At 40.0% G+C, this 25,033-nt stretch overlaps 1 protein-coding gene across 1 annotated transcript in view; it reads left to right on the top strand.

The window, feature by feature from the left end:
• CNTNAP5 (contactin associated protein family member 5) overlaps nt 1-25,033 on the top strand; it is an 877,159-nt gene that overhangs the window by 428,676 nt on the left and 423,450 nt on the right. The window contains exon 6 of the mRNA XM_061199178.1: nt 4,467-4,651. Within this exon, the coding sequence (XP_061055161.1) occupies nt 4,467-4,651 (185 nt within the window). The remainder of the gene's footprint in view (nt 1-4,466; nt 4,652-25,033) is intronic.

Below are 25,033 nucleotides of genomic sequence, written 5' to 3'. Positions count from 1 at the left end.
GGAGAACATTCATCAGCCTGAATTCGGCTAAACAAGGGTCTTTATGCTCCTGGATAACCTGTAAAGGTGAAATTTGCCTTCACCTTCTACATCGTGTCCTTCCCTCTTAGGGTTGCCCCATGTTCCTTTTCCACAACTCTCGGCTTCCCAATGCATCAAATCCTTTTCTTGGTATTCTGATTAAGCTATATAAGCTCACACATATGTATGGTGGAAAGCAGATGGCCAGGACATAAGAAATGAGGGTAAGTGGGAGTATCAATTTTTCCAGTAAGGGTAGTGGTAAGAGCATTAGCTTTGGAGTCAGAGCTTGGTTGTAGCCCTAATTCTTTGTGTCCTCAGGTATGTCTTGTAGCTTCTTTGAGGTGAAGCTTTCTGTAAGGCTGTGTTCAGGAATAATGGAAACAACCTATGTAAAATGCTTACCTCACTTAGTAGAAGAGAACCTTAAAAATACAAGTGAATACCAACATCGATAACCTGAACAACTAAGGTGGGAAGGTTAATTCTGAAGATCGGGTGGAGGTAGGCATTGGTGACCTCCATGTGAGTGGTCCCTTATCTCATCAACAATAAATCAAGCCCTTTCCAACGTGACTTTCTGTTGAAATACAATCTTAAAAAAGAAAGTTTCTGTTCCCTTTTGCTAGGCTATATGATATCCACAGATTGTGAAAGTTCAAGTGCCATCCATGTTTAAACTGTTAAGACCAAGCAAGATTTAATCAAAGAAGACTTTGGGTGAAAACACTGCAATATACATGCCCTTAGCCAGAAAAATGTTAGTTCCAAGGGTGAACAATTTGACATGCTTATCCACAGTATGTTGGGGATGGGGGTGGGGGAGAAGAGCAAGTTAGAAATATTTTGCAATCATTTCAAGCTTCCTATAAAAATTGCCATATGCTTTAGGGACTTGAGTAGTATTTACATTGTTTCATTTTAATTATATCTCAAACCACATGAAAACAAGTTTTTATTTAATTAGTAATAAGAGGTATTTTCCCCCCTAATGTGTTTCTGGGCTAAAAGATAGCTTCCAGATATTTCTATTGTCTTTGTCCTCCACAGTTGCCCATAGGAATTTTTATCTTGCCTTAATAAATTGGAAACTAGTTAAAACTAGTAGTTGAACCATAATTGCCACTGAGATAAAACTTGAAATGTGTATTACAGGATGAAGAGTTTGATAATCTTTTGAGAATGAAGTTTTTATTGTAATTTCTAATAATGAACATTTCTAGGTAAAATGGAACCTTTCCTAGGAGTAACCTTTTCTTCATGGTAACACCTACTATAGATACAATTTAAAGCATCTTATTTAATGAATAGCAGAATTTCCTGTTTACCCAATTGTTTAAACAGACTAACTTTCACTCAATTTGTGTGCATACAAGATTTCTGAGTGTTAGCATAGAATGATTAATGGAGAGGATAGGTGAAATAAGTTCATGTCTACCAATTTTTTTTTAGTTAAAAAGATGCTTGTAATGCAGGAGATATTCAATAATTTGCACATCACTCGTATAGTTTTCAATGAACCAGCTATGCAGGTTAAGGATTATGTTTTTAATGAAGTTTATTTGTTTTTCCCATTATCAAAGATACTTATACTCATTCTACAATGTAAGAAGAAAAGAAAAAAGAAAATCAAAACTTCTGTTAATGTTTTAGTAAATGCAAACAAGAATAGAAGAAAGATTCACTACGTTATCCAAAAAGTCAAGTAAAAATTACAGTCTGACCTATTCAAAATTAAATTTCTCTTTTGAAGTAGGAATAATAGTGTAGAAAAATATTAAAATACTTAATTTAATCCTTGTCTTTATTGGCTCTATTAAAGAAATCAACATATCACTAAAACCCACCCAACACAACACATAAGAACAAATAATTAGGAGGAAAAGATGTGATTCCTTTACTTTTTCATTTTGTGACTTTCAGTGGCTTTACAGTTTCAAACCTTTAATGTTTTGGACTTATTATTAATGAATCATTGTTAAATGCCTTTTTACTTTTCAAGAAAAAATGTCGGAGGTGCACATCAAATTTAAAGTGAAATCTCTGATATTGAATCTATTTGACTTATTACCTAGAATTAATAGTTTATAAGGCACACTGTTTCCTTCAACCAATCATTAGCCTTTGGACATGTTTTATTTTATAAATAAAAGTTGTGTGTGTGTGTATGTGTGTGTAGAAGAAGTGGGGGAGAGAGACAGACACTGGTGTTCTTTGTTCTGACTGGTACCACTTTTCACCTACCTGCTCGAGCAAATATACTAAAAGTCATCCCTAGGTGAGTCTTTCCTTTACTATGCCCACCTCCAGTATCCAAATGGCATGCCAGGTCACCACATGCCAACACCTTCTCACTGGCTGAAAATCCATCCTCCTGTGCTCTCTTTACCTAAGCCCCTCGTCCCCCATCTAGATGACTGCCAGTTTTCCTGCCAGCCTTGCCTTCTCATCAAATTCCCATACAGCTGTCAAAATAACCTTCTTAAAATGTTAATCTGAGTCAGTAATCCCTGACTTAATTCACCAATGGCTCCCATTTCTTAAAAGTAAACACAGGCTGTCACCTAGCTCACACTAGCCACTGGTCCTGGGTGGGATAAGCCAGCCCCACATGGTCATGGCACTCTGCTGCGTGGAATCCCTTTAGGTGTTCCCCTGTACCTCCAGCCTTGGCATGTGCTTCTCCCGGCTGGGTAACAATGCTCCTTGTTTTGGCCAGATATCAGGCCTGGCACCACTTTGTAAAGTGGCCTCCGCAGCTCCCTACCCTGCACTTCCTTGGCTCCCTGCATTAACTGCTGTTAATACCAGCAGCATGCTTTTTATCAATTCACTTACTGAGTCTCCACGTTAAAACTTTCAGAGAGGGAAGTGTGCCTTTTAACTCTGTATCTCCTGTATACATCATTTGTCACTGTAAGCAAGACAGGTAGATAGCCACACCTTTTTGTACATGGATGGAAGGATGAAAGGAAGGGAGGGAGGAAGGAAGGAAGGAAGGGAGGGAGGAAAGGAAGAAGGAAGGAAAGAAGGAAGAAGGAAAGGAGGAGAGAGAGAAGGAAAGAGGGAAGGAAGGGAGGGAGAGAGAGGTGAGGGAGAAAGAAAAAGATCTATTAATGTATTTGCATAATTTGACACATTTTAAGAACTCAAAAGATGTGGAACAAATCAATATGTCAATGAATAAATCAATTAAAGACAGCTATGAACTCATCACCTCTTATTTTTCAATTACAATCATCTGGGTGCCTCCCCGCAACCCCCATAGGAAGCAACAAAATGTTATTTTATGCAGGAAGCAGTGACTTGGGGCCATAATGGAGGTGGGAGTGAGCAGCCTACAGTGGAAATGGCAGCTCCTGCCCCTTAAATGCCGCACCATGGTGCAGGCTGCTGCAGTTGTTCTGTAAAACATGTCTTAGGAGAGAGGAGAGAGACATTTAGCTTTCAGTTACTAAGGGTACCGAACGCATAAAATATTCAAAAATTGGAAGGTTTACATGTAAGTAAAATTAGTTGCATTGAACTGTTGATTTTGCTAAGGCTGAGCCATTCTACAGGAAAAAAGAACAAAGAAAAAAAAAAAAGCTGTAATCTTTTTGACAGAAGGATACAGGCAGGAAGTCCATAAAATTGGAGGAGAGACAGGAGGGGAAACGGGCAGACTTGATTGAAAAATGTACCTCTCCACCGGAATCTCTCACATTCTCCCAAGGGGTGTCTTCCAAGCTCAGTTTAGGGTGAATCATAGGACCCTTGCCATGGTCAGTCAAAAGGGTCGAGACCTGGATTTGAACGCTGGCTGCATCTCTACCCAGGCATGCTTACCCTCACCGGACCTCAGTTTCCTAATTTGTCAAATGCAAGTAATCATTTTGTCTTAGAGCATCAAACTTGGAGGTTATAAAATCCCTATTTAAGTGCCCTTGATAGAGTAGGCATTTGAAAATGGCAGCTAAAATGGTTATTTCCTCCCCATTGCCTTTGCCCACAAGTTTACCCAACTCATTGGGGCCATGGTCTTCCCTCTACTTCTCCAGCGTTCACTCTTCCTCCAAAGCACAGCTAAAGATTCACTTTCTCCTTTCAAGAGCCATTCACATGCAAAGAATATGTATTCTTTCTAAATGTGACAAGTCCTATTTTCGATATTATTCATATGGCCATCAGGATATGGTTTCTCTTATTATTTAATCGCACAAGTCCTGAAAACATGTCATTTCATGTGTAGAAGGGGGTGTGTGTATCAGTTGACTGAGATTTTGGTCCTGCAATCTATGGGAAAAGGTTGGTATTCCTTCCCAAGCCCAGCATGGTTCTGGGTCTGCAGAGAGGGAGTCATCCTTTACCTTTGGATAGAGAGAGTTGGACTTGCTAGCAGAATGTTCTAGTGCTTCAGGCTGCCCTTGGGCATAGAGCCATCCCGTGTTCCATCCCCTTCACAGATGACAGCAAACCTCGGCTCAGCAGCAGTCCCCCCTCGGCCACCCTGGGCAGCCTCCTGGATGACCAGCACTGGCACTCCGTCCTTCTCGAGCGGGTCGGCAAGCACGTGAACTTCACTGTGGACCGCCACACACAACACTTCCGGACCAAGGGCGAGGCGGATGCCTTAGACATCGACTATGAGGTGAGTTGATTCTCCCTGCAGACCCCCAAGCCCCTTGCTCGTGATCAGTAAGAAAATCAGGAGGCAAAAGAGCAAGTGAGAAGATGTGAGAAGCCCCTGACAGATCTTACCCTAGGGCTTCTCTTCACCTCGCTCTAAGCCCAGTCAGCCAACCACGGGGGAGTCCACGGAGAGAGTCTGAGCTGTGAGCCTGGGGAAACGCCTTGCAAGGCATCAGCTAATTGTGTGCATTTTAAAATCAGCAAGGCTCCTTTTTACTTTTTAATACTTCTTTTTTTTTTTTTTCTGGTAGCTTTCCTGTATCACCATCTAGTCTCTTGGTTACATTCAGTAATTCTTTTTTCAAAAATCAGCTTCAGTTCGCCAAGGTCATGGAAAATACAGAAATTATATTAATATAAAATTTTAGGTCAATTATACCTTAATAAAATAAATAATAAAATCCAAAGAAATTGAAAATCTGCATGATAGGCTCTTGTTTTTCACCTTCATTCCTATGCAGACTTCCGACCAATACACAAGGACAGTTCTACAAAAGAGCAAGAAAGAACTAACTGTCCTTGTGCATTGCTCAGAGGTTTTGCAAGACTAGCGGCCAAGATTTATCCATCTTTGCTAGTAGTTCAGTTCAAGAAGTATATATTGTGCTCCCACTGTATACCAGGCTCTCTTCTAGGCAGTAACAATCAGAGATGACTAAAGCAGGGTCCCTGAGTTGGAGAGGCTTACAGTCTAATAGCAGAGTCAGGCCTGGAACACCCAGTGCAGAACAAGGGGGTGAAAGCTACCTTGGAGAGCGGCACTGGGCACTGCGGGATCCCAGGCAGAGAGCACTTGGCTCAACCTTGAATGAGGGTGGAAGGCTTCCAGCAGGAGATGCTGCTAAGTCTTGAAAGGAGAGTAGGGTTAGCCTGATGAGAAAGGTGAAAAAGGCAGGCCAGGTCAGAGAGGACCCTGTGCAGGGCACAGGGCATGAAATGTCACAGTCCGGTATCTATGGGATTTGAAACAATCGTCCGGCAGTGGTGTGTGAGGGCCAGCTGGTACTGACTCATGAAGGCCAGCTGGTAGATTTTCAGGAAGTTTGGAAGCTGGCTGGTAAATACAGCCATTATGAAAAACCCAGTTATTTAAACTTATAATCCATCGAAGTATTTTTAAAACGTACTAAATTCATTGATTCCTAGTTACTTTATTTTATTCTATCTATCTATCTATCTTTCTATCTATCTATGTGTCTCTCTATGCATCTATCTATATGTATGTGAGGTTTTTTACTTCTGTTGTATCTGTGTGGTGGAAATACACTATATTGGATTGCTACAGTGCATCTCTTCCCAATTCCATATTTAGTGACATCCGTTTGATGGTTTGAAATCCATCATAGTGGAGATATTTACACCATGGATATTGGTAAATCCTATAAGTCAGGGTTTGATTTATTGTTTTGTTGATTGTCCAGACCAGGGATAGGCAAACTACAGCCTGGAGACCAAGTCTGGCTTGAAGTCTGTTTCCTCCAGCCTGTGTGTTAAGAATACTTTTTATATCTATGTTGTTTTAAAAAATTAAGAAAAAAAAAAAGAATAAGTGACAAGAGACTGTGTGATTACAGATAACAGAGTTCAGTGAAAAATCAATGAAAGCATTCTATAAAAATCAATTGGTTTTATGGAATTTATAAGACAGTTTATTGTATATGTTATTATTATTTGTAAATTGTGTTTACACATCGCTTATATCGGTAAAATGACCTAATGTCTGAATGCATGTGTGTGCCCACACACATACATATACAGAGATAAGTCTGTGTGTCTGTGTGTGCGTGTCACACCCTGAACAGCCAGATTTTAAACCTGCATCAACACACCACTTGAGGCAGGGGATTAGTGAGAGAGAAAACGTAAGCATTAGGGAAGACCCAGCTAATGATGGACCCTGGGACCCATGTTAAGGAGCTTAAACTGTGGCGGAAAAGGAGCCACTCAAGGATTTTTTGCAGAGTAGTGACATGGGCAGACTTATGTTTTAGAGGAGTCATTCTGAACGTGTATTTCAGGGGCCAGTACAATTAGCACCCCCTGGAAATTTGTTAGAAATGAAAATACACAGGTCCTATCCAAACCTACGGAATCAGAAACTCAGGGGGGAGGGGCTCAATCATTGGTTTTTTAAAAATCCTCCAGGAGACTCCGATGCACCCTACTATCTGAGAACAGCTATTTTAGAGCAGTTACTCTAAAGGTTACTCTGAAGCTATTCTGTAGTTTAGATCTGTCTATAGGTGGGTGGAGCATGTTGCTGGACAGATGGTTAGAAACCCCGTTAGGCGACAATGTCAATCACTGGTGGATACATACAAGAACAGTGGAGGTGGAGATGAATAATTGAAAACTTAGTATCTGGCTTTTTTCCAATCTCTATCATGAACTATAAGAAAGATCGCCTCTTTTGATCCTAATCTTAATTTAGCATACTGTTGATAAGATATGCCATTCATTAACTTCAAAAGAGAATCTGTCACATCCTGACTCAGGATGCAAAATACCAGGCAGGTTTTTATTTTATTTTATTTTTTTTTGAGTTGCTGATAACTGGAAATCTATGAGTATCAATCATTCTTATTTGTTTAAGTGATTGTAAAAGCAAAGAATACACACAATATTGAAATTATCTTAAAGCAAAGAGATATCGTTTAGGAACTTGAGGGCAATAAATAACACATAACCATCATGAAGTTTCACTAGGTCCCCATATACTTGACCTCTAATGACTTGAGAGGTGATTCTAAAATTCACGCAGTTGCCTGATTTAACATTTGTTTTCAAGTTATCGCTACCTGTGGTCTCCAGTGTAGATAATCTGTATGGAATCACAGCTGAGTGCCATTAAAGTGAATGTCAGCATTTAGGGAAAGACATCCAAAGATGTCACTCAATTTATGAAGTTGGAACAGATTTCTTCTAGAAATGTCTAAATTTTTTGGTGTCTTGTAAGAAATGTTTCCTGGGGGAAGGGGGGAAAACACCTTGAAATGTTCCTATGAAGCAAACTCTGCTTCAGAGAATCCAAGCCCCTTCCAAAGTATGCAGCCAGCTTGTTCATATGAACATAAAAGAAGACTGACTATAACAGTGACATTGACATTGGCTGCACTGGAACAGGAGAGGTAGGTGTTGGGAGAAGTCTCTCGAACAACTGGAGCTCTCCAGCCTTTGAAGATTCACCTTCAAGGCTGTGTGGAGAGAAAGGGGCACCAGGGACAGGAATCCTGGGTCGTAATTACCACTTTACCACTAAGTAGGCACAAAAACCTGGGAAGTAAAATTTCCTAACTTCAGTCACCCAGAAACACTATGAACACCCTTGCTGCTAAATAGGATATCTGAATCTGAATCTAAGGTCTGTTTTTTTATTGAAGTATAGTTGATTTACAATGTTGTCTTAGTTTCTGCTGTACAGCAAAGTGATTCAGTTATACGTATATATACACATATGCTTTTTTCATATTCTTTTCCATTATGGTTTATTTAGAGGATATGGAATATATAGTTCCCTGTGCTATACAGTAGGTCCCTGTTGTTTGTTTGTTTTATATATAGTAGTGTGTATATGTTAATCCCAAACTCCTAATTTATCCTTCCCCCCCGTCCCCTTTGGTAACCATAAGTTTGTTCTCTATGTCTGTGAGTCTGTTTCTGTTTTGTAAATAAGTTCATTTGTGTCATATTTTAGATTCCACATATAAGGGATATCATATGATTTTTGTTTTTCTCTGTCTGACTTCACTTAGTAGGACAATCTCTAGGTCCATCCATGTTGCTGCAAAAGGCATTATTTTATTCTTTTTGATGGCTGAATAGTATTCCATTGTGTGTATGTACGTTTGTGTGTGTGTGTGTGTATATATATATATATATATATATATGCCACATATTCTTTATCCATTCGTTGATGGACATTTAGACTGCTGCTTCTGTGTCTTGGCTATTGTGAATAGTGCTGCTATAAATATTGGGGTGCATGTATCTTTTCGAATTAGTTTTCTCCAGATATATTTCCAGGAGTGGGATTGCTGGATCATATGGCAACTCTATTTTTAGTTCTTAAGAAACCTTCATACTGTTCTCCATAGTGGCTGTACCAATTTACATTCCCACCAACAGTGTAAGAGGGTTCCCTTTTCTACACATCCCCTCCAGCATTTGTTTGTTTGGTTTTTTTTTAAACATCTTTATTGGAGTATAATTACTTTACAATGTTGTGTTAGTTTCTGCTGTATAACAAAGTGAATCAGCTATATGTATACATATAACTCCATATCTCCTCCCCCTTGCGTCTCCCTCCCTCCTTCCCTATCCCACCCCTCTAGGTGGTCACAAAGCACCTAGCTGATCTCCCTGTGCTATGCGGCTGCTTCCCACTAGCTATCTGTTTTATATTTGGTAGTATATATATGTCCATGCCACTCTCTCACTTCGTCCCAGCTTACCCTTCCCCCTCCCCGTGTCCTCAAGTCCATTCTCTATGTCTGCGTCTTTATTCCTGTCCTGCCCCTAGGTTCTTCAGAACCACTTTTTTTTTTTTTTAGATTCCATATATATGTGTTAGCTTACGGTATTTGTTTTTCTCTTTCTGACTTACTTCACTCTGTATGACGGACTCTAGGTCCATCTACCTCACTACAAATAACTCAATTTCGTTTCTTTTTACAGCATTTGTTTTTTGTAGACTTTTTTAGTGATGGAGAATCTAAGGTGTATTTTATAACAGTGTTATCTATTAATGAGAATCTATGTTACTGATTTGATATCTGCCATGGGGTCATATGTATACATTTGAGCCCTGCTACCACCGGATAGAAGAATGACTGAATTCAGGTCCCTGAGTTCCAGGGACCCATTGTCAGAGGATGTCCTGCTACTCTAAATCAGTGCCCTATCAAATTCTACAACAGGGACAATTACATTCTGCAAATCTAGGTTTCTCTTCAAATTTTAGCATGTGTTAATATTTGGCAAGAAAATATGGTAGCTTTCATTCCTCCATCTTAGACGATGTCAAAGATATCAATCAAGTGACACAGTGCCTTTCCACGAGGCTTCTAGCAGGGAGTTTGCCACACTCACATGTATGCAGTTGTCAGCTTCTCCTCCCACCTGGAAGGCCAACACAGACAGGGGCTCGTAGAAACTTCTGCCAAAAAAATAAAAAGCAGAAAGAATGTAGATGCTTTACTTCTCATTGGAATGTCATTCCAGTGCACATCACTCAGCCCACGTGATTTTTTCCAAATGCTTCTGAGACAGACTATAGCTATTCATTTTAATTCCATCCTGGAGCAAAAGGGTTTTAGAAAAGAGATCTTTTAGGATCTTTGTGAGATTCCATTTCTCTGATAGTCTGCAACCCAAGAAGTCTTTTCTTTTTTTCCTTTTTTTTTTTTTAACATCTTTATTGGAGTATAATGGCTTTACAATGGTGTGTTAGTTTCTGCTGTATAACAACGTGAATCAGCTATATGTATATATATATCCCCATATCCCTTCCCTCTTGCGTCTCCCTCCCACCCTCCCTATCCCACCCCTCTAGGTGGTCACAAAGTACCAAGCTGATCTCCCTGTGCTATGCAGCGGCTTCCCACTAGCTATCTATTTTACATTAGGTAGTGTGTATATGTCAATGCCACTCTCTCACTTCGTCCCAGCTTACCCTTCCCCCTCCCCATGTCCTCAAGTCCATTCTCTACCTCTGCATCTTTATTCCTGTTCCCTAGGTTCTTCAGAACCACTTTTTTTTTAGATTCCATATATATGTGTTAGCATACAGTATTTGTTTTTCTCTTTCTCACTTACTTGACTCTGTAGAACAGGCTCCAGATCCATCCACCTCACAACAAATAACTCAATTTCATTTCTTTTTATGGCTGAGTAATATTCCATTGTATATATGTGCCACATCTTCTTTATCCATTCATCTGTCGATGGACAGTTAGGTTGCTTCCATGTCCTGGCTATTGTAAATAGAGCTGCAATGAACGTTGTGGTACATGACTCTTTCTGAATTATGGTTTTTTCAGGGTATATGCCCAGTAGTGAGATTGCTGGGTCATATGGTAGTTCTATTTTTAGTTTTTTAAGGAACTGCCATAGTGTTCTCCATAGTGGCTGTATCAAGTTACATTCCCACCAACAGTGCAAGAGGGTTCCGTTTTCTGCACACCCTCTCCAGCATTTATTGTTTGTAGATTTTCTGATGATGACCATTCTGACCTGTGTGAGGTGATACCTCATTGCAGTTTTGATTTTCATTTCTCTAGTGATTAGTGATGTTGAGCATCCTTTCATGTGTTTGTTGGCAATTTGTATATCTTCTTTGGAGAAATGTCTATTTAGGTTTTTTGCCCATTGTTGGATTGGGTTATTTTTTTGTTTGTTTTTTTGGGGTTTTTTTATTGAGTTGCTTGAGCTAGCTGCTTGTATATTTTGGAGGATAATCCTGTTTGCAAATATTTTCTCCCATTCTGAGGGCTGTCTTTTTGTCTTGTTTATGTTTTCCTTTGCTGTGCAAAAGCTTTTAAGTTTCATTAGGTCCCATTTGTTTATTTTTTATTTTATTTCCCTTTCTCTAGGAGGTGGGTCAAAAAGGATCTTGCTGTGATTTATGTCATAGAGTGTTCTGCCTATGTTTTCCTCTAAGAGTTCTATAGTGTCTGTCCTTACATTTAGGTCTTTAATCCATTTTGACTTTATTTTTGTATACAGTGTTAGGGAGTGTTCTAATTTCATTCTTTTACATGTAGCTATCCAGTTTTCCCAGCACCACTTATTAAAGAGGCTGTCTTTTCTCCATTGTATATTCTTGCCTCCTTTATCAAAGATAAAGTTACCATATGTACGTAGGTTTATCTCTGGGCTTTTTATCCTGTTCCATTTATCTATATTCCTGTTTTTGTGCCAGTACCATACTGTCTTGATTACTGTAGCTTTGTAGTATAGTATGAAGTCAGGGAGCCTGATTCCTCCAGCTACAGTTTTCTTTCTCAAGATTGCTTTGGCTACTTGGGGTCTTTTGTGTTTCCATACAAGTTGTGAATTTTTTTTTCTACTTCTGTGAAAAATGCCATTGGTAGTTTGATAGGGATTGCATTGAATCTGTAGATTGCTTTGGATAGTAGAATCATTTTCCCAATGTTGATTCTGCCAATCCAAGCACAAGGTATATCTCTCCTTCTGTTTGTATCATCTTTAATTTCTTTCATCAGTCTCTTATAGTTTACTGCATACAAGTCTCTTGTCTCCTTAGGTAGGTTTATTCCGAGGTATTTTATTCTTTCTGTTGCAATGGTAAATGGGAATGTTTTCTTAATTTCTCTTTCAGATTTTTCATCATTAGTATATAGGAATGCAAGAGACTTCTGTGCATTAATTTTGTATCCTGCTACTCTACCAAATTCATTGGTTAGCTCTAGTAGTTTTCTGGTAGCATCTTTAGGATTCTCTATATATAGTATTATGTCATCTGCAAACAGTGACAGTTTTACTTCTTCTTTTCTAATTTGTATTCCTTTTATTTCTTTTTCTTCTCTGATTGCTGTGGCTAAAACTTCCAAAAATATGTTGAATAACAGTGGTGAGAGTGGGTAACCTTGTCTTGTTCCTGATCTGAGAGGAAATGGTTTCAGTTTTTCACCATTGAGAATGATGTTTGCTGTGGGTTTGTCATATATGGCCTTTACTATGTTGGTATAGGTTCCCTCTATACCTACTTTCTGGAGAGTTTTTATCATAAATGGGTGTTGAATTTTGTCAAAAGCTTTTTCTGCATCTATTGACATTATCATATGATTTTTATCCTTCAATTTGTTACTATGGTGTATCACATTGATTGATTTCGTATAGTGAAGAATCCTTGCATTCCTGGGATAAACCCAACTTGATCATGGTGTATGATACTTTTAATGTGCTGTTGGATTCTGTTTGCTAGTATTTTGTTGAGGATTTTTGCATCTATGTTCACCAGTGATATTGGCCTGTAGTTTTCTTCTTTTGTGACATCTTTGTCTGGTTTTGGTTTCAGGGTGATGGTGGCTTCGTAGAATGAGTTTTGGAGTGTTCCTCCCTCTGCTATATTTTGGAAGAGTTTGAGAAGGATAGGTGTTAGCTCTTCTCTAAATGTTTGATAGAATTCTCCTGTGAAACCATCTGGTCCTGGGCTTTAGTTTGTTGGAAGATTTTTAATCACAGTTTCAATTTCAGTGCTTGTGATTGGTTTGTTTATATTTTCTCTTTCTCCCTGTTTCAGTCTCGGAAGGTTGTGCTTTTCTAAGAATTTGTCGATTTCTTCCAAGTTGTCCATTTCATTGGCATATAGTTGCTTGTAGTAATCTCTCATGATCCTTTGTATTTTTTCAGTGTCAGTTCTTACTTCTCCTTTTTCATTTCTAATTCTGTTAATTTGAGTCTTTTCTCTTTTTTCTTGATGAGTCTGGCTAAAGGTTTATCAATTTTCCTTATCTTCTCAAAGAACCAGCTTTTAGTTTTATTGATCTTTGCTATTGTTTCCTTCATTTCTTTTTCATTTATTTCTGATCTGATCTTTATGGTTTCTTTCCTTCTGCTAAATTTGGGGTTTTTTGTTGTTGTTCTTCTTCTCTCTCTAATTGCTTTAGGTGTAAGGTTAGGTTGTTTATTTAAGATGTTTCTTGTTTCTTGAGATAGAATTGTATTGCTATAAACTTCCCTCTTAGAACTGCTTTTGCTGCATCCCATAGGCTTTGGGTCCTCGTGTTTTCATTGTCATTTGTTTCTACGTATTTTCTGATTTCCTCTTTGATTTCTTCAGTGATTTGTTGGTTATTTAGTAGTGTATTGTTTAGCCTCCCACGTGTTTGTGTTTTTTACAGTTGTTTTTCCTGTAATTGATATCTAGTCTCATAGCGTTGTGGTCAGAAAAGATACTTGATAGAATTTCAATTTTCTTAAATTTACCAAGGCTTGATTTATGACTCAAGATATGGTCTATCCTGGAGAATGTTCCATGAGCACTTGAGAAGAAAATGTATTCTGTTGTTTTTGGATGGAATGTCCTATAAATATCCATTAAGTCCATCCTGTTTAATATATCATTTAAAGCTTGTGTTTCCTTATTTATTTTCATTTTGGATGATCTGCCCATTGGTGAAAGTGGGGTGCTAATTTCCCCTACTACTATTTTGTTACTGTCAATTTCCCCTTTTATGGCTGTTAGCATTTGCCGTATATATTGAGGTTCTCCTATGTTGGGTGCATAAATATGTACAATTGTTATATTTTCTTCTTGGATTGATATCTTGATCATTATGTAGTGTCCTTCTTTGTCTCTTGTAATAGTCTTTATTTTAAAGTCTATTTTGTCTGATATGAGAATTGCTACTCCAGCTTTCTTTTGATTTCCATTGCATGGAATATCTTTTTCCATCTCCTCACTTTCAGTCTGTATGTGTCCCTAGGTCCAAAGTGGGTCTATTCAGTATATATAAGGGTCCTGTTTTTATATCCATTCAGCCAGTCTATGTCTTTTGGTTGGAGCATTTAATCCATTTACATTTAAGGTAAATATCAATATGTATGTTCCCGTTACCATTTTCTTAATTGTTTTGGGCTTGTTTTTGTAGGTCTTTTCCTTCTCTTGTGTTTCCTCCCTAGAGAAGTTCCTTTAGCATTTGTTGTAAAGCTGGTTTGGTGGTCCTGAATTCTCTTAACTTTTGCTTGTCTGTAAAGATTTTAATTTCTCCATCAAATCTCAGTGAGATCCTTGCTGGGTAGAGTAATCTTGCTTGTAGGTTTTTCCCTTTCATCACTTTTAATATCCTCTGCCACTCCCTTCTGGCTTGCAGAGTTTCTGCTGAAAGATTAGCTGTTAACCTTATGGGGATTCCCTTGTATGTAATTTGTTGCTTTTCCCTTGCTGCTTTTAGTATTTTTTTCTTTGTATTTAATTTTTGATAGTTTGATTAATATGTGTCTTCACGTGTTTCTCCTTGGATTTATCTTGTATGGGACTCTGTGCACTTCCTGGGCTTGATTGACCATTTCCTTACCCATATTAGGGAAGTTTTCAACTATAATCTCTTCAAATATTTTCTCAGACCATTTTTTTTTTCTCTTCTTCTGGGACCCCTATAATTCGAATATTGGTGGTTTAATGTTGTCCCAGAGGTCTCTGAGACTGTCCTCAATTCTTTTCCTTCTTTTTTCTTTATTCTTCTCTGTGGTAGTTATTTCCACTATTTTATCTTCCAGGTCACTTATCCGTTCTTCTGCCTCAGTTATTCTGCTATTGATTCCTTTCAGAGTATTTTTAATTTCATTTATTGTGTTTTTCATCATTGTTTGTTTGCTCTTTAGTTCTTCTAGGTCCTTGTTATATGTTTCTTGTATTTTTTCCATTCTATTTCCAAGATTTTGGATGATCTTTACTATCATTACTCTGATTTATTTTCCAGGTAGACTGCCTATTTCCTCTTCATTTGTTTGGTCTGGTGGGTTTTTTCCTTGCTCCTTCATCTGCTGCATATTTCTCTGTCTTCTCATTTTGCTTAACTTACTGTGTTTGGGGTCTCCTTTTTACAGGCTGCACATTCGCAGTTCCTATGTTTTTGGTGTCTGCCCCCAGTGGGTGAGGTTGGTTCAGTGGGTTGTGTAGGCTTCCTGGTGGATGGGACTGGTGCCTGTGTTCTGGTGTGTGGGGCTGGATCTTGTCTTTCTGGTGGGCAGGGCCATGTCTGGTGGTGTTTTTTTTGGGTGTCTGTGCACTTAGTATGATTTTAGGCAGCCTTTCTGTAAATGGGTGGGGTTGTGTCCCTGTCTTGCTAGTTGTTTGTCATGGGGCATCCAGCACTGGTGTTCACTAGCCATTGGGTGGAACTGGATCTTTGTGTTGAGATGGAGATCTCTGGGAGAGCTCTCACCGATTGATATTATGTGGGGTAGGAGGCCTCTGGTGATCCAATGTCCTGAACTCAGCTCTCCCACCTCAGAGGGTTGGGCCTGACAGCAGGCCAGAGCACCAAGACCCTGTCAGCCACATGGCTCAGAAGAAAAGGGAGAAAGAAAGTAAGAAAGAAAATTAAAAAAAATAATTAAAAAGAAAAAAAAAATTATTAAAATAAAAAATAATAAAAAAAAGAAGAGAGCAACCAAACCAATAAACAAATCCACCAGTGATAACAAGCACTAAACACTAAACTAAGATAAACATAAAAATCAGAATAAAATCAGTCACAGACAGCAAACCCCAAGTTCTACAGTTGTTCCGAAAGTCCACTGCCACAGTTTTAGGACGATTCATTGTCCATTCAGGTATTCCACTAATGCAGGGTACATCAAGTTGATTGTGGAGATTTGATCCTCTGCTCGTGAGGCTGCTGGGAGAGATTTCCCTTTCTCTTCTTTGTTCGCACAGCTCCTGGGGTTCAGCTTTGGTTTTGGCCCCACCTCTGCATGTAGGTTGCCCTCAGGCATCTGTTCCTGCCCAGACAGGACATAGTTAAAGCACCAGCTGATTTGGGGGCTCTTGCTCATTCAGGCCGGGGGGAGGGAGGGGTATGGTAGCTATGATTGGAATGTGGGGCAAGCCTGTAGCAGTAGAGGCTGGCGTAATGTTTCAGTAGCCTGAGGCGCACTGTGTGTTCTCCCGGGGAACTTGACCCTGGATCAGGGGACCCTGGCCGTGGAGGGCTGCACAGGCTCCCTCGGGGTGTGGATAGTGACCTGTGCTTGCACACAGGCTTCTTGGTGGCTGCAGCAGCACTGTTAGCATTTCACGCCTGTCTCTGGGGTCTGAGCTGATAGCCGCAGCTCACGCCCATCTCTGGAGCTCGCTTAGGTGGTGCTCTGCCTTCTGTGGGCACATGGGAAAGGAATCCCCTCTCCTCGTGCACCCTGAAACAATGGTCTATTGCCTCTTAGGCAGGTCCAGACTTTTCCCCGGCCTCCCTCCTGGCTAGCTGTGGCACACTAGCCCCTTCAGGCTGTGTTCACGCAGCCAACCCCAGTCCTCTCCCTAGGGTCTGACCTCCGAAGCCTGAGCCTCAGCTCTCAGCCCCCACCCACCCCAGTGGTTGAGCAGACAAGCCTCTCAGGCTGGTGAGTGCTGGTTGGCAGCGATCCTCTGTGTGGGAATCTCTCCGCTTTGCCCTCTGCACCCCAGTTGCTGTGCTCTCCTCTGTGGCTCCAAAGCTTCCCCCCACCCACCCCCCATCTCTGCCAGTGAAGGGGCTTCCTAGTGTTTGGAAGCTTTTCCTCCTTCACAGCTCCCTCCCAGAGATGCAGGTACCATCCCTATTCTTTTGTCTCTGTTTTTTCTTTTTTCTTTTGCCCTACCCAAGTACGTGGGGATTTTCTTGCCTTTTGGGAAGTCTGAGGTCTTCTGCCAGCATTCAGTAGGTGTTCTGTAGGAGTTGTTCCACATGTAGATGTATTTTTGATGTATTTGTGGGGAGGAAGGTGATCTCCATGTCTTACTCCTCTGCCACCTTGAAGGTCCCCCCAAGCATTCTTTTCTTATCAAGAATGCTCAGTTATCCTTTTTAACATAGCCACCTTACCAATATCAAAACTATTAAAAACATATTTTTAAAATATGTGATTTGGGACTTCCCTGGTGCCGCAGTGGTTTAGAATCCGCCTGCCAATGCAGGGGGCATGGATTTGAGCCCTGGTCCAGGAAGATCCCACATGCTGCGGAGCAACTAAACCCGTGCACCACGACTACTGAGCCTGCGCTGTGGAGCCCACGAGCCACAACTACTGAACCCACATGCCCCAACTTCTGAAGCCCTCGCCCCTAGAGCCCATGCTCTGCAACAAAAGAAGCCACCGCATTGAGAAGGCTGTGCACCGGAACGAAGAGTAGCTGCTGCTAGCTGCAACTAGAGAAAGCCCGCATGCAGCAATGAAGACGCAATGCAACCAAAAATAAATAAATAAATAATAAATAAATATGTGATTTATGTTATCATAAATACTAAAAAGACATTTAAAAAAAATAAATGTATTTAATAAGAATTCTTAGTAAGAAAAAGCTATATTAAACTAAACTCTCTAAGCATTTAAAAATATATGTACATCTTCAAATATAAGTTTTATTGATGTTTTAAAGAAAATATGAGGTCATGCTTTTATTTTCTTTCTTTATTTAATTTAATTTAATTTAATTTTATTTTATTTTGGCCACACTTGCGGGATCTTAGTTCCCTGACCAGGGATCGAACCCAGGCCCCCACAGTGAGCTCCCTGAGTCCTAATCACTCCACAGCCAGGGAATTCCCTAGATAGTACTTTTATAATCAAAGATTGTTGGAGGTCCTTCCAAGTATGACATACATTTTAGAAACCTGGAAATAAAATATATGAAAAATTTTGTACATATAAAATATTTAAAAAGCCACATGCAATTCCACAACAAAATACAGATAGAATGATATCATCCTCCCAAGAACTTGGAAAAGTATTTCAAAATTTTATTAATGAATAAGAAGCCCCCACAAATAATTTTTATAAACATAACTCAATGGAAAAATAGGTAAAGAACATGAATATATAAAAAATACAGATTACTCTCAAATATATAAAAAGATGCACGACCTCACTCGGAAGAAGAAGGAATGCAAATTCACGCTACAACGATATTTTAAACTTAGACGGCAGAGAACACAAAATGTATAATGTTGGCATGGATATGAAGGAACCAGAACTATTTAATCTATTGTTAGTAGGACTATAATTAATACAATATCAAAGAAAGGGCAACATCTTTAAAATTGAAACAAGTGCTCTTCAATCTAACAATTCTGCTTCTAGGAATTTATCCTACAATTATAAGCAAATGTGTGCAATGGGGTATATGTTAGGAATAACAAAAGATTGGAAGATGGCCCAAAAGTCCATCAAAAGGAGGTTAATTAAAAATTATGGTAAGCCCTGTGAGGAAACGGCTCTGCCAGAGTGTCCCAGTGACCTCACGCTGTCCACTTGGGCCAGACAGCCAAAGCCATGCCCCACAGCTGATCTGAGTCTTGACAGGACACCTTGTCATCTTCCTGAGACACAAGAGGATGGAGGCCTGCGATTAGCGGCTCCAAGGCCATCGCCACCTGCCTCCTGGCCCCATACGACACTGTCCTGACACAGTTTCTTGACACCCCCTAAGTTCTGTGGAGGCATGAGGCTTTCTGCCCTGCACACTTAGAATAGAGTTGCATCACATAGAATTGCTTAGCCTGATGTTGAATCTGGCCTCTACCCCGACACCAAATTAAATCTCGGAGACAGAGTTTTGGGTGAAGTAGAAAAGAATAGCTTTATTGCTTTGCCAGGCAAAGAGGGACACAGCAAACTTATGCCCTCAAAACTGTGTGTCCCGATCTGGAGGGGGTAGTGAGGAGTTTTATAGCAATGGTTCAAAAAGGAGAGTGTGAACAGCTCGTGGACATTCTTCTGATTGGTTGGTAGTGAGGTAATTGGGAGTCGGCATCATCAACCTTCTGGTTCCAACAGGTCTGGGGTCTACGTGCTTGTGGAGAGCAGACAGTTACCTTCTCCCAACTGGTGGAGGTTTCAGTATCTGCAAAACAGCTCAAAGATATTGTTGTGTATATCCCTTGGGGGCACCAAGACCCTGCCCCAAGGCTGCACTATTGTTTCTTGTCTGTTCCTCCCTTGTCTCTGCATCCCTTCCCTTCCCTGATTAGCGACTGTTTGAACTGCTCATTGGAACTCAGGGAAGGTCATGGAGGCTGAAATAAGCCTATTTCCTTTAATCAGGAAACGGGGGGACACAGAAAGGCTTTTGTGCCCAGGAGCCTCACAAGGTCCTGCTCAGTTTCAAGCCAAAGTCTAGAATTAGATCTATAGCAATAAAGACTCTCGCAACTCACATTGTGGTCATCTGCCCTCACACTTAGTGTCCTCTGTGTTGGTGTGTGGGACACAGGGGCCATGGGAGATGTACTGTTTGTCTACTCTTCCCTTTACTGTCTAAGGCACACATCATCGGAATCTCACAGTGGCTCCTTTATCTCTACGTGTATCCGCCAGGCCTTGGCCTTGGACTCACCTTGTTTTGTGTGTGTGTGCTTGACAAACCCGAGCAGAAGTATTATGCTTCCATTAAAAAGAATGAGGCAGCCCTATATGTTCTGATGTGGAACCATCTCCAGTATAAATTGTTCAATGAAAAGGAAAACCAGTGTGCAATGCAGTGTAAACAGTATCTGTGTTTAAAAAAATAGAAAAGAATATATACACTTGAAAGTGCATAGACCCACAGAAATCTCTGGAAGGATATGGATAAGCAAATCAGAAGAAAGTGGGATCAACAAAGAGAAAAACTTTATTCTTTGCTGTGTACTCTTCTGAAACATTTTGCATTTTGTATCACACACAAAAACAGTACTTTAAGAAAGAACTGAGGCAATAGAATGAATACATGACTTTAAAAGGTATTCCTTATGTTCACTTCTAAAATCACACCCTCTAATTTATTTTTTTTCATAGTGTTTCTTCAAAAACACTTGTCACTTTATAATATGTTATTAAATTACTTTTTTTAGTTGAAGTAAAAAACAAGTTAGTTGCATTTACAGTGTTGTGTTAGCTTCAGGTGTACAGCAAAGTCATTCAGTTATACATATATATATTCTTTTTTTTTGAAGTTGAAAAGTTTTATTTTACTTATTTATTGTTTTCATCATATTGTATACTTTATTTTTTTATTGACTTACGGTTGATTTAGAGTGTCGTGCTAATTCTTTTTCAGATTCTTTTCCCTTATAGGTTATTACAAAATATGGAGTATAGTTCCCTGTACTATACAGTAGGTCCTTGTAGGTTATCTATTTTGTATATAAAATTTACTTTAAAAAAAAAAAATTAATTATTTATTTATTCATTTTTGGCTGAGTTGGGTATTTGTTGCTGTGCGCAGGCTTTCTCTAGTTGCAGTGAGTGGGGGCTACTCTTCATTGCGGTGCACGGGCTTCTCATTGTGGTGGCTTCTCTTGTTGCAGAGCATGGGCTCTAGGCACGGGGGCTTCAGCAGTTGTGGCGCATGGGCTTAGCTGCTCCACAGCATGTGGGATCTTCCCGGACCAGGGCTTGAACCCATGTCCCCTGAATTGGCAGGTGGATTCTTAATCACTGCGCCACCAGGGAAGTCCCAAAATTTACTTATTTTTAATTGTCTATCTCTTCATCCCCAACCCAGCCATAGAACTTAAGCTCATCATAAGGGTCAAGATTTTCTTTTTTACTTTATTTCTATAGATTTGTATCTGGTACATAATACACACTCAATAAATATTTGTTAAGTAAATTTTAAAAGTTTAGTTCTGTGCATTATAAAGATACCAATTTATACCCTACTTTTCTTCCCATAAGGCTTTCCTGATGGGTCCCCATAGTCAGAGGCCACCTCTTGCTACCCTTACTTTGGCTTAGTACTGCCCTAATGGACCTCCTCTTGGAGCTCAGACATGATTAAAGGACTGGCTGGACAATACAACTTTTCATTGGGTGATCAAAATAACTACAGATCACAAGGGAAACTGTTTTGCAGATCATATCATGTGGTAGTATAATTGTTATTGGTCCTTTTTTTGGGGGGTTGGTGGGAAACTCAGTTGAAAGACTACGGTAGAAAGAGAGAAATAAATGGAAGAAAATAAATTAAGGAAGAGGCAAATAAGTAGGTGCAAAGTGGAAATAAGGGGAAAACAATGGAAGAAAACAACCAAGCTCCTATTTTGTGTGGCATTTTGTGATTTTGTTGAGTCCCTCAAGCAGCCTAGTGAGGGAGATTATTACATTCTATATCACAGACATAAAAGACAAGAGTGACTAATGACCCTCCCATTCCTATTCCTCAAGTCATCGAGTAACAGAGACAGGATTTGAGTCTAGGTATGCATAGCCGATCACCGGAAGTCATTCTGGTGACCGCCTTTCTCTCTGAAGGAGGGATAATCTCTCAAGATCCAAGCACAGGCTGTGGTCCTTATCCTGGCCTCTGCATGTATATAAGACTTGAAACCACATTCCTTGGTGCCTTTTTTCTGTCTAGTTTTAAATTTAAAACTTTTTGATCTGTGAACTTGCTAATTGCATGTTTCTCCAAGTTTTATAACAATGAGATGTACATATTGAAAAGTAAGCTAATTGTGTGGAACATGATGAGGGGAATATGCCAATTCCAGTATTATTCCCCAAATATTGTTTTTATTAAGAGGAAGTAAAAGAACACTTGATAAAATTCCTTATAGTATTATTTAGCCGCAGTTAGGGGTGTGGTGGTAGGTTTTAACTATTTCATAAGACATTCTGAGGCCGGGTGAACTTAGGCTAAATGATTGTCATCATCCATAAAATATTATAAAGGCCCCACTTGAATACTCGTAGGGCCTGAGGCGAGAGTCCTAACGGGGTCCACGTACCATAGTTCTAAATATTTCAAAAGTTACAAATAAGCTAACAAACAGTTGAATAAAATTTGTTCTACTTCCTTCTTTGACAAATGAACATCGCACATGCCCAAGCCCTGTCCACGGTGGAAACCCCCTTGGCCACTCCTGGGACCTATGTATGGGTCCGTGGTCCATCCTCAGGAGGACAGACAGTGGGGAGAATAGTTCAGGCCCTTGAAGCTGTTTCAGAGCTGTTCAGGCAGGAAACTCTGGGGAGCTGGGTAGGAAGATTAAGTTTAGGAGGGTGATGACAGCTTCCTATTGTCATTTCCCCTTGGTTTGCAAACACCACCCCTATGAGGCAGGATGTGACCAGAGGGTGGTCAGAGCGGGGCTGTCTAGGGTGTCAGTTCCACTGCAGGTGCCCTTCTAGCCTGAATGTATGGGGTGGGGATATACTGAAGTTAGAATTTCCAACGAGTTCTTGCTTGAATGCTGAAATATACATGATTTACCCCATTATCCAATTTTTTTAATTAATTAATTTTAATTAATTTATTTATTTTTGGCTGCATTGTGTCTTTGTTGCTGCACACGGGCTTTCTCTAGTTGCAGTGAGCAGGGGCTATTCTTCATTGCGGTGCGCACGCAGCCTTCTCATTGCGGTGGCTTCTCTCGTTGCGGAGCACGGGCTCTACGCATGCGGGCTTCAGTAGTTGTGGCGCATGGGCTTAGTTGCTCCACGGCATGTGGGATCTTCCTGGACCAGGGCTTGAACCCGTGTCTCCTGCCCTGGCAGGCGGATTCTTAACCCCTGCACCACCAGGGAAGTCCCCCATTATTCAATTAAACTAAGGTTAAAATTTTGTAAATTGATTCAGACAAAAATGAATAAATAAATATGTGCTGAACCAATCAGGCTGTGTCAGACTCTAGTGTCTGTGAATCTGTAAAAAGATTTCCATTTAGAGAAAGGAACCCTAGACTAGCAATGGACCAGATTTCGGCCAGGAGCAGCACTTGCGGTAAGAATTAGAAAGATGGTCTGAATCCAGCCCTTGGTGTGAAACCTGCTAGTAGGTAGAGAGCATTGGGTGGCTCTGGCAGAGGAAATAGGAGGGGCTGATTGATGCTATTGAGAAGCTATTGGGGGTTTCCACTACTATGACTGTCCATCACGTCTCCTTTTCTTCCCCATAGTGGGGACAGCAGAAGGCTTCCCAGGTGCATGCCAGGCTGCCTAGGTTAGGGGCATACTGTGTCAGTGAGCCTGCGACTTTCAGTTTTAAAAATGAGAAAGTTTCAGGCCAACCAAGACCAGTTGTTGACCCTGGTCTTCACGGAGATGGTTCCTCAGTGGAACTGGAATAGAAGTAGTTGGAGGCGAGGCAGTGTGTGTAGGACCAGAGGAGCTACAACTGCACCCCTTGGCTCTAAGGCCTTAGTCAAGCTGTTAAACCTCTGTATGCCATCGTTTTCATCAGCTTTCAAGTGGAGCAAATAGTAACATCTAACTAAAAAGTTAAAGAAAAAAATAATGAAAGTAAGCTCTAAGCATAGGGCCCGATGTATAAAACTAGTCCATAAATGCCACTATTTTTTTTTTTTATTATTGAAGTACAGTTGATTTACAATGTTGTGTTAATTATTGCTGTACAGGAAAGTGATCAATTATATATATATTCTTTTTTTAAATATTCTTTTCCATTATGGATTATCACAGGATATTGAATAGAATTTCCTGTGCTGTACAGTAGGACCTTGTTGTATATCTACTCTCTATATAATAGTTTGCATCCCAAACTCCCAATCCTTCCCTCTCCCACCCCACCTCCCTCTTGGCAACCACAAGTCAGTTCTCTATGTCTGTGAGTCTGTTTCTATTTTATATTTTAAAACATTTGTGTTATATTTTAGATTTTTAGATTCTACATAAGATATTATATGGTATTTGTCTTTCTCTTTCTGACTTACTTCACTTAGTATGATAATCTCTAGTTGCATCCATGTTGCTGCAAATGGCATTATTTCATTCTTTTTTATGGCTGAGTAATATTCCATTGTCTATATGTAAGACATCTTTTTCTATTCATCTGTCGATGGACATTTAGTTGTTTCCTTGTCTTGACTATTGTGAATAGTGCTGCTATAAACATAGGGGTGCATTTATCTTTTTGAATTAGAGTTTTGTCTTGATATACGCCCAGGAGTGGGATTGCTGGATCATATGGTAGTTCTATTTTTAGTTTTTTAAGGAAGCTCCATACTGTTTCCACAATTGAGAAATGGGGGTTTCCAATATTGGCTGGAAATCGGGGGTTTCCAATACTGGCTGCACCAACTTACATTCCCACCAACAGTGAAGAAGCGTTCCCTTTTCTCCACACTGTCTCCAGCATTTATTACTTGTAGACTTTTTGATGATGGCCATTCTGACTGGTGTGAGGTGGTACGTCATTGTAGTTTTGATTAGCATTTCTCTAATAATTAGTGATGTTGAGCATCTTTTCATGTGCCTATTGAAATGCCACTATTGTTATTACTAAAAGAAAGCCTTATCTAAGAGAGATGCTGAGGCCAAATTCAACTGAAGTGTAAGGGACAACAGCTGGGCTTGGGTCAGGAGCCAAAGCCAGGGTGGAGGTGGGTAGCTGTGGACCTGGAACACAGGCAGGAAGCATGGCCATGAATGAGGTGCTTTATGGAAACAAGGAGGGCTGTCAGGATCAATGCTTCCTCCTATTCAATGCAGGGTTGCATCTGGGTCAGATATCACTTACTCTTTTCCCTCCCAAAACAGAAATGAACAATTATATCATGCAGAAATAAAGGGACACTGGGAAAATTTGTGAAAGAATAGGGTATAGAAGGAATAAAGAAGTGAAAATATGAAAACAAGTCACCTCACCTCAATATATAATCCCAAAGTAGGGACAAAA

Source organism: Eubalaena glacialis, chromosome 1 (assembly GCF_028564815.1).
Source record: "Eubalaena glacialis isolate mEubGla1 chromosome 1, mEubGla1.1.hap2.+ XY, whole genome shotgun sequence".
Taxonomy (NCBI): domain Eukaryota; kingdom Metazoa; phylum Chordata; class Mammalia; order Artiodactyla; family Balaenidae; genus Eubalaena; species Eubalaena glacialis.
Note: the sequence above shows the minus strand (reverse complement) of the source record. Positions and strands in the feature narration are given on the sequence as shown.